At 32.4% G+C, this 13,328-nt stretch overlaps 1 protein-coding gene across 1 annotated transcript; it reads left to right on the top strand.

Annotated features, from left to right (window-relative positions):
- The first annotated feature begins 2,962 nt into the window (after positions 1–2,962).
- Positions 2,963–12,747, top strand: LOC130951071 (uncharacterized). The gene is made up of 23 exons (XM_057879683.1): positions 2,963–3,165; positions 3,264–3,416; positions 3,530–3,689; positions 3,795–4,113; positions 4,293–4,430; positions 4,506–4,695; positions 4,814–4,944; positions 5,476–5,688; positions 6,101–6,267; positions 6,683–6,761; positions 7,105–7,629; positions 7,713–8,083; positions 8,256–8,333; positions 8,418–8,522; positions 8,798–8,965; positions 9,123–9,191; positions 9,290–9,517; positions 9,778–9,888; positions 10,174–10,284; positions 10,570–10,680; positions 10,892–11,002; positions 11,557–11,673; positions 12,275–12,747. Exons 1-23 carry the CDS (start codon positions 3,063–3,065, stop codon positions 12,435–12,437), a joined length of 3,921 nt encoding a protein of 1,306 aa, XP_057735666.1. The 5' UTR covers positions 2,963–3,062; the 3' UTR covers positions 12,438–12,747.
- The last annotated feature ends 581 nt before the right edge of the window (positions 12,748–13,328 follow it).

Genomic DNA, 13,328 nt, shown 5'->3' with positions numbered 1-13,328 from the left:
TCTTATTTTTATTATTATTTTTAAGTTTTAATTTTTTATTAGTTATATTTTTATTATTATTTATAATTAATTTTTTATTTAATTTATCATTTCTAATAGGAACAATAATACATATTATAAAAAATTAGAATAATAAACAATGCACAAAAATTAGAAGACAATTAATACTCTTAGTATACGTTTGTTTAGAAAAAATTATGGAGAAAACCAATAATGATTAGTAACAAACTTAAATGTACATTGAGTGAATGCAGAAGCTATAATTTCTTGCTTCAAGAACAGACTTTTAGGATGCAAAATTATGTTTGCGTTCAGAGAAAAAAGTTGCCAAACATTAAAAAACAGCGTTCAAAGCACTTAAACGCACTTTTATCATCTCTAACGTGTTTGCCAAAAACACTTCTATATTGTTTAGCAAATAGTGGAGAAAGACGTGCTCTTAAGGTAGTTGTAGAACTTATCTTGAAGATGTGGTAGAAGATGTTGGAGTTGGAAATGATGCTGTTATCGAGGAGGATGTGGAGGTGTATGCTTTTGGTGGGCGAAGTGGGGGAGGAGGTGGATATACTAGTCACATATATTTAGAAAGTGTATAGTTTATGACATGTTGAGATTGGTATGACACGCGTGGCAGTTACACCATGGCTTGATCTTGGAGTTGAAGAGGAGGAAGGAGAAAATGAAGAAGAAATCTGTGAAGGTGAATGAGAGTATTAATGTTAAGGCTATATGAGATATGATGGAAATTGGGGTAGCACGGTGTCATTTCTGAACGGAGAGGTTCAAAGATTATTTTGTCCTCTGTTAGAGTTGTCAAGGCTGTTAGAATTAACTGAACAAAGAACCTAAGTGTCTGACGGAGTTAATTGTTAGAGACTAATTGAGTAATTAATTTTTGTTAGGGACTAAAGTGTTTGGTCTAAAATTTGTTAGAACAAAAATAAGTATGTACTCTTTTTCTTAAAAAATAAGAATTTCATTAAAAAGTACAAAAAATTTAATTAAAAAATATGAAAAACTTATTTTAAAATGTACAAATTTTTAAATATAGTAAGAAGAAGAAAACGGTACAAGAAGGAGCCATAGGAATTAATTTTGTTTTTAGTTTTTTAGTTCTAAAAGTGTTTATTTTAAAAGAAATATAATAAAAAAAATTTTATTATAAGAAAAGTCATTTTTTTATTTTTTATAAATTTTTAGATAATTTTTTAAAAAATTACAATTTAATTTTAAAAATTATACCAAATATTAATATTATTACTTTTCATAATCAAAAGCTAAAAATTTTTTTTTTTTTTAATGCGTATGTATAATATAACATGTCTAAAATTAGCATGTGAGCAATGGGTAAATAAAGATAAAAACATTAAAGAAATATGATAACATTATATATTTTTCTAAACATTAATTTAGCAATATACACTTAGATATCCATTTTTCATCTTTAACTATATGTGTAAATAAAATCGCTTTTGATAGAATTATAAAAGAATAAAGTTTATTTATTGTCAGTCGGAACTTGAAACAAAATTTTGGGGGACCATGATAAAAAATAATTGTCAAAAAGCTTTTGATATAAACCATATTTAAGATAAGCTCGTCTAATTTCATTCCTCTGATTTGGATAATATTGCCAAATTTAAAGCCGTTTTTCAATGTCTCGTTCCAAACAATTAAGGTCAAACTCATCAGATGTAACTTTTAAACTTTTGAAGGTTGTATCTTACTTTCTTCGTGATTCATTAAAGTAGAAGAACTATCTACATGTGTTGATATTGTAAAAGTTATATGTTCTCCTTCTTAAATATTAGCCTTCCTCTTAAAAAATCATCAATTCTTTGAATTTTTATTATTATTTTATATAAAAATTGGAATATATATCCTATAAAATATGTAAAGTAGAAGTTAGAAGGACAAATATTAAAATTTATAATATTTATTGAATTTTTTTATCAATTTATACAAATACAATAATATTAATACTTATTGAATATTCTATTATTTTTTATCATATAAAAAATTAAATTAAATAAATAGTAAAATATAAAATAATATTAAATTAAATAAATAAAAATATCTAATTTTTTATATTTGAACTTAAAGGTAGAGAAAGTGTTGCTTATTGAACTTATTGGTTACTTTAAGTCATAGTAAAGTATTACTAATTTTTTTATAAAAAGTTTGGGGGGGCCATGGCCCCCTTTGTCTGAACTAAGCTCCACCACTATTTATTGTCTTTAATATTTTCAAAAAATTTTACAAATATTCATACGTTTTTTTTTCTAATAATTTTCTTTCTATAAAGTTCAATTCTACTATCAATTTTAAGTTTTGACAATGAACAATTAATCAACCTTTTTTCTTGAAAATAGTATGCCTTAACCTTTAAAATAAAGTTCAATTTTGATAACGTACAGAATTTTACGTAATCATTCAGTCAGATTTGACTGAATTATGTGTTTACATAATTTTTTAATGGGTAAATTTAAAAATTAATTATTTTTTATGATGACAATACATGATTAATTTTTGTGGGAAATTATTTTATATTAATATGGTATAAAAATTAAATTTTTAAAAATATTTTAAAAGATGTTCAAAAATATTAATTAAAAAAATTTACTCTCAAATTATATTATAAAAAAATATTCAAGAGTTATTAGAATTTATTATTTTTTATTATTATTTTTAATTATTAATTTAATTTTTTTAATCTAATAATTTAATAATATATTTTTAATTCACACTTTTAAATTTATTTACTACTAACTAAAAATAATAAATTTTAGTGGTTTCTAGTATTTTTCTATTATAAATATATCGTTTTCTTTACCAAATTATGAATATTATTTATTATTTATTTGACAAATCAACAAAGGTTAAACGGCGTCGTTTCTAGTGCGCGCCCTCAAAAGCGCGGGAAAACTTTCCGCCTCTTCAATTCAGCTCACGCACACTCAGATCTCCAAATAACCCACTCTGCAACCTTCAACCTAAAAATTCCGCAGAATCTTATTCTGATTCCAACAATACCCTAGTCCTGAGCAACATCAGCAAACACCATGGATATGGAAGGATTATCCCTAATCTGCGCCTCCCTAGGCACCGTCGAGGAGGATGACCAAGGCAACCGTATAGGCTACGTCAAGGGAGAATACTGCCTCGGTATTAATTTCACCCATTTGCCATTTTTGTTCTCTAAATTCAATTCGGTGAAGGTTTCTCGGTTCCTAATGGGTCAATTATCGGTACCGACTTTCCAGATAACCTGAAAGACTTGCTGAGGTTTCTGCGGCGCGACGACCCACAAACCCGTGACGCGTTCAAGCAGGTGTGCAAATGGAACAAGGTTTCCAAGGATTTGATTCCGATCATTGAGTACTACCAGGAGGATCGAAATTTGCTTTTGAATGCAGGTTTAGCTTTGTTTTTATTTATTTGAATTTGCATGAATGATGCTGATTGTTGTGGGTTTGATTGATTTTTGGTTGTTGATGGCCTTTTCTATATATATATATATTTATTTCAGTGAAGGTTTTGGTGTTCCTTACAATGCCAATAGAACCAGGTTCCACGGATATTCAGCAGCAGCTTGAGTATCTGTGGGGATTGAAGTCTGCACTGACGAGTAGTGATGTAGTTGCTGTGGTAGTGTCATTTCTAGAAAGACCACTCGAGAATTTGGAACAGTAAGCTTTATATTGTAACTATTGTTGAAAATCATTAGAAGGGAAGGAATTGGGAACCTGTAGTTTGTGTTGGCATATCTCTTATTTATTTGTTCTGTTTTACAGTGATGCATTCACTGAGGATGATTGGAAATTGGTACAGCTACTGCTAACATTATTTAGAAATATCCTGGCTGTACAGGAAATCCCATTGCAACAGAGTTCAGCGGGATTTGCTACTGAGTTCTTATCAGTGAGAGATAAGTTTCTGGAACTGTTGTTCCGTGAAAATGTAATGGATATACTATTGGTTATATCTCAATATGTCGGTGGCTCCAGCGTTTATCTCCAGCAGGATAACTTGCTTCTACTGGAAATTTTCCATTACATATTCTTCGGTCAGGATCCAGTGTTGATTGTTAAGACACATTTACATGGTGCAAAGGTTTTCCCTCTCAACTTAGCGCATCAAGTTACTAATTTACATTATTCTTTCTAGAATGTATTTCAACAATACGATGAACTAGTTTCTTTGGATACGTAATAATTTCATCTTGGTATCTGCTACCCCTCTAGCGGTTTTGTTTCTTATCTTTAAGTGTTATGTTTTGTCTTGTTTCTCAGGTGGATGAAAACTCCCAAGCTTCTCTTAGCAGTCTCCAGTCCATTATGGAGGAGGAAAAGAAGAAAAAAACTATTTGTAGTCTCAACAATTTTAGTAGGCATTCTCAATTTAGTGGGACATTTTCAAGGCTTACCATGGTATTACATTTTGTCTCTTCTGTTTAGCGTTCATTATAGTAAACTTCAATGATACCAGTTTGCTCTTTTCGGTAGGATGGTTCTAAGGCAGTACTTAAAGGAAATCCTAATTCTTCTCTTAATGTAATGCTTAAATCAAAAAACATCACGCGAGCACATGCCAAAAAAATTGCATGGGACCATCCAAGGTTTCCTCCAACAAAGGATAAGATATTGGAGTTGCTTCAAGCATTTATTAGTCAGTTCCTTTCTGGGGGATACAATGGTATAACTTTTACGATTTCTTATTTTTATTTTTAGTTACAAGTATATTATTCTGTAGTTTTTCAATTGCAAACCAGAAAGTAAGAAACTAATCGCATTGTAAGTTTAACCCGTGCCAGTTTTGATGCGGTCTATTCGTGAGGATATTGAAAAGGAGCATCCTGCAATTCAAAAAAGTGACGTTGTTGTTTTCTTTCAAGTGGCTGAATTTGTCACTTCATTTCAGTTTCACAAGTATTCAGCTTCTAAGGTGAGAATAGTTAGTTGAGATCTCATATCTCTTGGCACATTTTCTCCCTTCCTCTATTAATCTAGAGATGTTAAATCCATATTTTCATGATATTCATGGTTCTAACCAGGAATGATTTCTGATTCATCTGAACTTTGGAACTTGATGTAGATTCTCCACACATAAGTTCCTGATATTTTTACTCAAGTATGCAACTGTATTGGTTTCATTTAGCTAAATATAGAAATAACTCTTTATTCACCTGATGAATGATAAATTTATAACAGAAGAATTTTGGCTGAATGATTGGAAACCAATAAAATATCATTACAATTATAAAGTAAATTGCAACATCATTTGTGCTTATGCGGTGTGAGCCTATGAAGATCACTTCTGCCTTGATTTATAATAGTACTACCTTTCCTTTGTGAAAGGATATGATCACAAACTTTGGGTTTAAATAATAGGCCCTTATTACTTTGATATCTATTTTGGGTTGGTTATTTGAAATATTTTAATATTTTTTCATACATGTTATCTCTTCTTTAATAGAGTAAGGAGGGAGGGGATACATTTGAGACATTGGGCGACAAAGATGTTTATTCCTCAGATTTCAATGGTCAAATATGTGGTCCAATTGCAGCATCCTTGAATGAGGCAATGTTTCAATTAGTGATCTCAAAGTGGCGCCAAGCCTATGAAGGTTTGAAGGAAACAAATGACTACAAGTTCCTATCTGCAGCTGGTTCGCTTTTGAAAAACATGGTAATGTTCGCTGCAAAATTCTAATATTTTAAGCTATTTACTTTTGATTTCAAAGATGTATGTACCCTTGCACAGTGATGTGGAAATTGACAACTTTTGGCATTTCATTCTTTTACATCTGTACTCTTATTTTAAATTATGATGCCTAGGTTATGATAAATATACCTCAGATTCTTCACTTTTGCAAACACTGTTGCGTGGAAATTACCATCTCATTTCAACTCCGTTTTCTTCACATTCCTCATTTCAGTCAAAATCTTGTCCTTTTCTCAAGTCCATAATCATTGTCTTACTCTTATACTAAGGATACATATTTAGGAAAACCATGTCAATTAGGGAATAGTAGCAAGAACTTCACCTTTGCTCATAATCTCACTATAGGCTGCCTAATTATCATTTCTTGATTTTGCAGATTCGCATGCTTGATTTGGTACTTAAATTATTTCCAGAAGACTCCAAGGAGCCACAAACAGCTCGCATCCTTCTTTACAAGTTATTTTATGATCAGACTGAGGAAGGGATGACTCGGTTCCTCTTGAATTTGATCAAAACTTTTGACAACCACAAACAACCCAAAAGGTTTAACCTCTTAATCTAAAAAGGGATTGCATTTTTCATGTGTTAAATTCATACTTTGGCAGCATTCAGGTGTAGAATAATTATCTATCCGAAGTACATTTCTTGATCCTTTACAATGTGTACTAGTTAATATTCTATATATCTATTTGTAAAAGTTGTGGGGCAATGCTCTATGCTGCTAGCCTGTAGTATGATTGCAATCAGAAGGGTGTTTATTTATAATCCAAACATTTTCTCCTTTTTTAGTCAACTCAACTAATTGATACTGTTCAATTTCAATCTGTTATGTGTACAACCAAAGGTATCCAACTATGGTCATGACTAATGATAATAGTGATTTTAATGCATATTTTGTATCTATGTTTGTGTATCATTTTTTGTTGTTGCAGTTCTTACTATTGTTGTTTCTTGTCAGTGATCTTGCAGATCTGGTGGAAATCATTCACAAGGTTGTAAAGCTAATGGATAATCTCCAATCTCGGGGAGCATTGAGGGTAAGCTGAGATTATTTATATATTTGTTTTGAACTGTTGAGTGTTGATTAAAATCTGACTTAAGTGTGCTTTCAAGCTAGCAACCAAAAATTTAAATCATTACAAACATTTAAAAATTGAAATGTGTACATAATTAATCAGGCCAAAATTTAACAATCATATAGATTACTCTAAAAGTGGGTACTTTAATTTACTGAATGAAAAGTGATATTAAAATGGACCATAAAGTCAAATACCGTACAAGTCAAATTCTCCACTATCATTTGTGTTTTTATCTTGCTTATTATCTGATAATTTTGCAACTCTTAATCCTTTTCTTTATTTTGTACGTTACTAATTCAAGGTGTCTAAAAAGTCAAAGAAAATAAGAAAGAAGAAACTTCCTGAAGTAATAGAATCAGCAGACAAACAAATTGAAGAGCATTCTAGCATGCAAAATGAGGATGGCATCTGTATTGGTAATGAATCAGCTGAAAGTCAGCCGCAAAAGGACAACCCATCAAATGCAAATCCCCCTGGTGAAGAAGGCATTGTTGTCCCTGATGATAGTGAACATGAAAATGTTGTTGAGGAGTTTGGGAACTTGGATAGTCTGGAGCCAACAGAAAACAAGAATCCCAAGCATGCTAATGAGGACGAGTTGGATGAAAACGTTGATTCTTCTGATGAAGAGCAATTAAATACAATTTGTGAAGTCGATTTCAAGGTCTCAACACTGGTCGCTACTTTTGCAAATCACAATATTATTCAGAAATTATGCTGGCTGCTGAAGTTTTATAAGAGCAATTCTCTTGCGACAAATCATTACATAATAAGCATGTTGCGAAGAATTAGCGATGACCTTGAACTCCATGCAATGTTCTACCAGGTTTAAGTCCAAAAGGCATTCCAGCTTCAATGATATTTAGTTGTTTATGAATGTGAATAACGTTTGTTAATATACTATTGCAGTTGTCGCTGCTCACAACTTTTTATGACATCCTGGCTGAACAAAAATCATGCCCCTGCAATGAATATGCAGATATAGTTGATTTCCTGAATAGTTTGGTGAGAAAAATGCTAAAGAAAATGAAAAAGCAACCACTACTGTTTGTTGAAATCCTTTTTTGGAAGACCCGACGGGAATGCCACTACATCAATGCTGAATACTTACTGGATGAGCTTGGTCATTTGAGGAAAGAAAGTAGAAACTGGGGTAGTACTCAAGGAGATGGAGAAGTTGGTTCATCCGCTGCAAAAGTATGGACTCGTAGAAGTATAGCTGATGCACTTGGTGACGATGAAGCTGATGTTCTGATCACTCATGAGTTCGGATATCAAAAGTAGGATAAAATTCCCAAGCTCTGCTTTTGACAAGCTTTAGTTAGATTGAGATAACCAATTTTAGAATGTACCAATTATTATTGACTTAGATTTAACTGAAGATAAGTTTCTTTAATTTTCAATTTGTTTTATTTATTTCATAATCTGCTCCTTTTCTTCTTTTTTCTCCAGCAACGAAGAAATGCTTGACGATGTTATTGAAGGCTTTGTTTCTACCTTTGGCAGTAAGGATGGCAAGGATGATAATAGGTGCATTTACAACTCATCATCATAGTTGATCTGTGATTATGAGATTTCCTTGTTTCTAATACTTTGTTTATTGGGCCAAAACAGTGAGGGGAAAATGTTGGAAGATGAATCTCAAATAGCTCCAAGGAGAAAGAAAAAACTTATTCTTGATGGTGAATTGGAAGAACAAATCAAAGAGCTCTTTCAGAAGTAGGTTTAAACCTATCAAATTCTATTGTCTAAACTTTGAAGCATTTCAGAAGTAGGTTTAAACCTATCAAATTTTATTGTCTAAACTTTGAAGCGTGCTTCAAATCATGCCTTGACTATAGGCAATTTAGCCTTTTTCATATGACACCACTGCCTCAAACTTCAAGGAGTTAGCATGATAAATTGTTTTCATAGCTTTCAAAAATTTGTTTCTCTTGCCTATAATGATGGTCTTCATTGCCATTGCTGACTTTAACTTGCTACTGATATTTTAGATTTAAAGATGATCCACAATGCAGTTGTCGTATTGCCGAAGCGCTAGATCAACATGGAAAAATCTCAGCGGCTCAAATTTTCAATAAGTTGAAAAAATTAGGACTAAAAGTTAGGCCTAAGAAAAAGATGCGCAATTCTGATGAACCCTCTTCAACCAGGCCTAATGTGTGAGTGTATTTGTTAACTCTTGCTTTGGATTTTTCCCTTGAAATTCATGTTAGCTGGATATGGAAAAATATTTTTCTCATCCATTCCTAGTTCAAGAAATATTTTTATTTTCAACTTTTTTTCTTTTGAATTTGTTTTCAACTCTATATTTTACAGCCAGAAAAGAAAAAGAGTCCATGCTTTTAGTGAAGATCAAGAAGCTCAAATCAGAGTTTTATATGAACAGTGAGTGCACTTGGTTGCTTGTTGGAAGATTACATTTGAACTATCCTATCTCTGCTTTTGATTTTGCTCATGGGATTTGGACTTTCTTATTGTTGCAGATTTAAAGATCACAGAAGATGTAGTTTCATGATAGCCAATTCACTGGATTTGGCTGGTAAATTCACACCTGCTCAAGTCTCTCGAAAACTTAAACAGCTTGGCTTGTCTTTTCCTCAGAAGAAGAGCTCTGGAGGAGAAATGCTTGAAAATGGTGCAGATCTTGTGGATGGTTCAAAAGATAGAATGGAGGAATCTGATGATGAGAAATTGATATCATTGATCCCAAGGTAATGTGCTGATCTTCTTTCTCTACATCGTTGGTATAATAATGCTATATAGTTGCAATATTGTATTCACCAACTGTCATGCGAAACATCCAAGCATTCTGTATATACAGTTTTAGCACAAAATTTTCTCAAGGTTTGTGCGTAATATTAAATATATGCTTAAGCTCAACTACAGCACTTTGTCAAATACAACTTTGTTGTGCTGCCCTGCTGAATGAGTCTCTTCTATCTTCAATTTCTAACTATTTATTTAATTCCAGGAAAAAAATGAAGAATGTCAAAGTATCAATTGAGCAACTACATGAACAGACTAGCAAGGATAGTTTGTCAAAAGATGATTCCGATGATGAAATGCTCATCTCTGTTCGAAAGTAAATGTCTTTTTTGCTTAACTTTTATTTGGATGGGGAGTTTACTGATCATTGATAAATGATAGAAGCATACATGTTTGTATCAGATATCTAGTTTTAGCTGTTCATTCTTCTGGGACATGCCTCTATGTGCTCTGACTTGAAAATAGGATTGGCTTGTTTGTGCGTAATATTAAATATATGCTTAAGCTCAACTACAGCACTTTGTCAAATACAACTTTGTTGTGCTGCCCTGCTGAATGAGTCTCTTCTATCTTCAATTTCTAACTATTTATTTAATTCCAGGAAAAAAATGAAGAATGTCAAAGTATCAATTGAGCAACTACATGAACAGACTAGCAAGGATAGTTTGTCAAAAGATGATTCCGATGATGAAATGCTCAGCTCTGTTCGAAAGTAAATGTCTTTTTTGCTCAACTTTTATTTGGATGGGGAGTTTACTGATCATTGATAAATGATAGAAGCATACATGTTTGTATCAGATATCTAGTTTTAGCTGTTCATTCTTCTGGGACATGCCTCTATGTGCTCTGACTTGAAAATAGGATTGGCTTGTTTGTGCGTAATATTAAATATATGCTTAAGCTCAACTACAGCACTTTGTCAAATACAACTTTGTTGTGCTGCCCTGCTGAATGAGTCTCTTCTATCTTCAATTTCTAACTATTTATTTAATTCCAGGAAAAAAATGAAGAATGTCAAAGTATCAATTGAGCAACTACATGAACAGACTAGCAAGGATAGTTTGTCAAAAGATGATTCCGATGATGAAATGCTCAGCTCTGTTCGAAAGTAAATGTCTTTTTTGCTTAACTTTTATTTGGATGGGGAGTTTACTGATCATTGATAAATGATAGAAGCATACATGTTTGTATCAGATATCTAGTTTTAGCTGTTCATTCTTCTGGGACATGCCTCTATGTGCTCTGACTTGAAAATAGGATTGGCTTGTCTTGCATGTCTAAAGCTTATTCTGTTCTGAATTAATGACTTTTTTGTTTAGGAAAAAAATGAAGATTGGCCAGGAATCAAATGTTGAGTTTCAAGAAAATACCAGTGAAGATACATTGTCAAGAGACGATCTTGATAATGAAATGCGCAGCAATGTTCTCAAGTATCTCTCTCTCTCTCTCTCTCTCTCTCTCTCTCTCCAAAAAAAAAACATGGGAATAGGGAATTAAAGTAATCATGTGCTGCTGCCTATGTCCCACTTTTCTTCATTGGGCCATAATAATATTGCTCAGAATTTACCTTTTTTTGTCAATGTTTCTATGGATGATAGATGCATCTGATACATTTAGCTTTCTGGAGTTGCACCATGGTTGATTGGTGCACCTGCCATGTTTGAATCATCATCTTTAATTGATAGTATACATATATTCCTTACTCTTACATATCAATTTCAAACTGTAGCTTTGATGTAAATAGTATCTCTTAAAAAGTGGCAAAGCCTTTCTGAACTTGTGTTCAATGGACACGATCGTTTTTTGGGTTGACATCCAAGGTAGGATTTCCTTCTAAGATCGAAAAATGCATATTCAATGACTCTAATCACTTGTGATTTGATTTGGGTTTCATGAGTGAACAGAACCATGTATTTCAACTTGCATTTCGGATTTGTTTTTCCTTGTAATTTCTTCTTTTACATTTGTTAAATTTCTGATGTAGGAAAACTAGAAGATCCCTGCTTGCATCAAAGCGCGATGACCTTGAATCTATCCAAATTGAGGAGAGAACAATGGACAGCGATTCTTCTCATGGCGGCTGTAAAGATCTTTCGGAAAGGTATGTCATCTAAGTGCAATATTATTTGTCAATTTAGCAATTGCATACTGTTATCAGTTTTGATTATTTAGGCTGACCATGAATTTATTAGTAAAGGTTCATAGATATTTTGTCTACTTAGCACAACTTGTTCGCTTTTACTGAAACAAAACTTATTTCCTATTCATCAGTTTGCCTGGCTGCTACAGTAGTATTAGTATTACTGGTTTTGTGTTTAATTGTAATGGGATAAGGTAGGTTGAGTTCGAATTGAAGATGAAAAAGGCTGATGTGATATATTCATTCATTATATTCACAGATGACATAATTCTATATCGAGTTTAGCTAAGATGTATTAAGGGTACAAGTTAAGGTTATCAATTAGGAAAATTTATATTAAAAAATATAAAATTTAAATTTTCAATGCATTTATTATTTATTTATTAAAGTAAAAGTTTAAAAATTTATGCTAATAGTAGTCTTAATTTGTGCCTTTAGAACACAAATTAGATAAATCCTAATCATTCTACATTATCTATAGCAAATGTGAAATTAATATGCAGTTTGTGAGAAATTTTATAGGTTAAACTGATTTAGTGGTTGAATTGAATGGAATTGGCAGTGGAGAGCGGGTAGATTTAATAAACTCGGACAAAGTAGAATATCATCAAGTGGATCCTGAATTGGTGGATTCGGAGGATGAAGTTGTTGTTGGTGCACCTCCTGATAATACTGTATCCAGAAGGATGCTGAGAATGGTGATTGATCATGAGGATGACGACTAAGGACAATCACTGCTTCTTGCAGGTTAATTAATGTATATAATATTATTAATGAAAGGCCATTTTATTGCTCATATGTATTTAGACGTGCGTGATTAGCTCGAGCAGGGGAAAGCATCTTGAAGTTCTTAGGAAAGTAGTTTGTTTTATTTGTGGTAAAGTACATTAGCACAGTAGAATATACGGTAGATCAGGCAATCTTTCTTAACTGAAATATGTATTGGGAAACTGAGACTTGCTGCATGCCATTATGTGCTTTGCTTTAGTTTACATTCAACCTAATCAATTTGACAATTTGTATTGTTGGCTCCCACTCACCCAGAAACAATTTTAATTTTAAACCCTAAAGCTTAGTTTTGTAAAGTTTTTTGAAGAGGAGAAAACAAGCATCTCATTTTATGTTTGGTAAATTAAAAACTCATGAGCTTATGTTTATAGCTCATGTGCTTATGACTTGTGCTTACGATTTTGGTCCCTATAGTTTAAGTCGAAAATTTTTTACATCTCTAACCTTTTTTTTATACAAAATCATTCCTAATTTTAAATTAAATGACAGATACTCCTCTCTTCTCACCACCACCCCTCCCCCCTACCCACTACCACTCATCACCATCTGAATCACCCCCATCCAGAACTCAGAATTGAGAAAATCATCATAAAAAATCAGAATCCACTACCATTCCCATCCACTACTACTTTATCACCATCTGGATCACTCCACCTAAAACTCAAAATTATCATCATCAAAATTCAGAACCCACCACCACCACCTTCCACCCACTATTATCCCATCACCATCTACATCACCCCACTCAGTACTCAGAAAATATCATCATCGTCATCATCATCAAAATTCAGAACCTAAAACTTAGAACTCAGAAAAATAAGAACCCA

The sequence above is a fragment of the Arachis stenosperma genome, chromosome 9 (genome assembly GCF_014773155.1).
Source record: "Arachis stenosperma cultivar V10309 chromosome 9, arast.V10309.gnm1.PFL2, whole genome shotgun sequence".
NCBI classification, from domain to species: Eukaryota; Viridiplantae; Streptophyta; class Magnoliopsida; order Fabales; family Fabaceae; genus Arachis; species Arachis stenosperma.
This window is presented reverse-complemented; position numbering and strand designations above follow the sequence as displayed.

What these genes read in the sequence shown, in the direction of transcription:
- LOC130951071 (XM_057879683.1), top strand. Translation starts at nt 3,063, where the DNA reads ATGGATATGGAAGGATTATCCCTAATCTGCGCCTCCCTAGGCACCGTC. An exon ending in CATTTTCAAGGCTTACCATG is followed by an intron (nt 4,431 to 4,505) that starts GTATTACATTTT and finishes TCTTTTCGGTAG; the next exon opens with GATGGTTCTAAGGCAGTACT. An exon ending in ATCAGAGTTTTATATGAACA is followed by an intron (nt 9,192 to 9,289) that starts GTGAGTGCACTT and finishes TTATTGTTGCAG; the next exon opens with ATTTAAAGATCACAGAAGAT.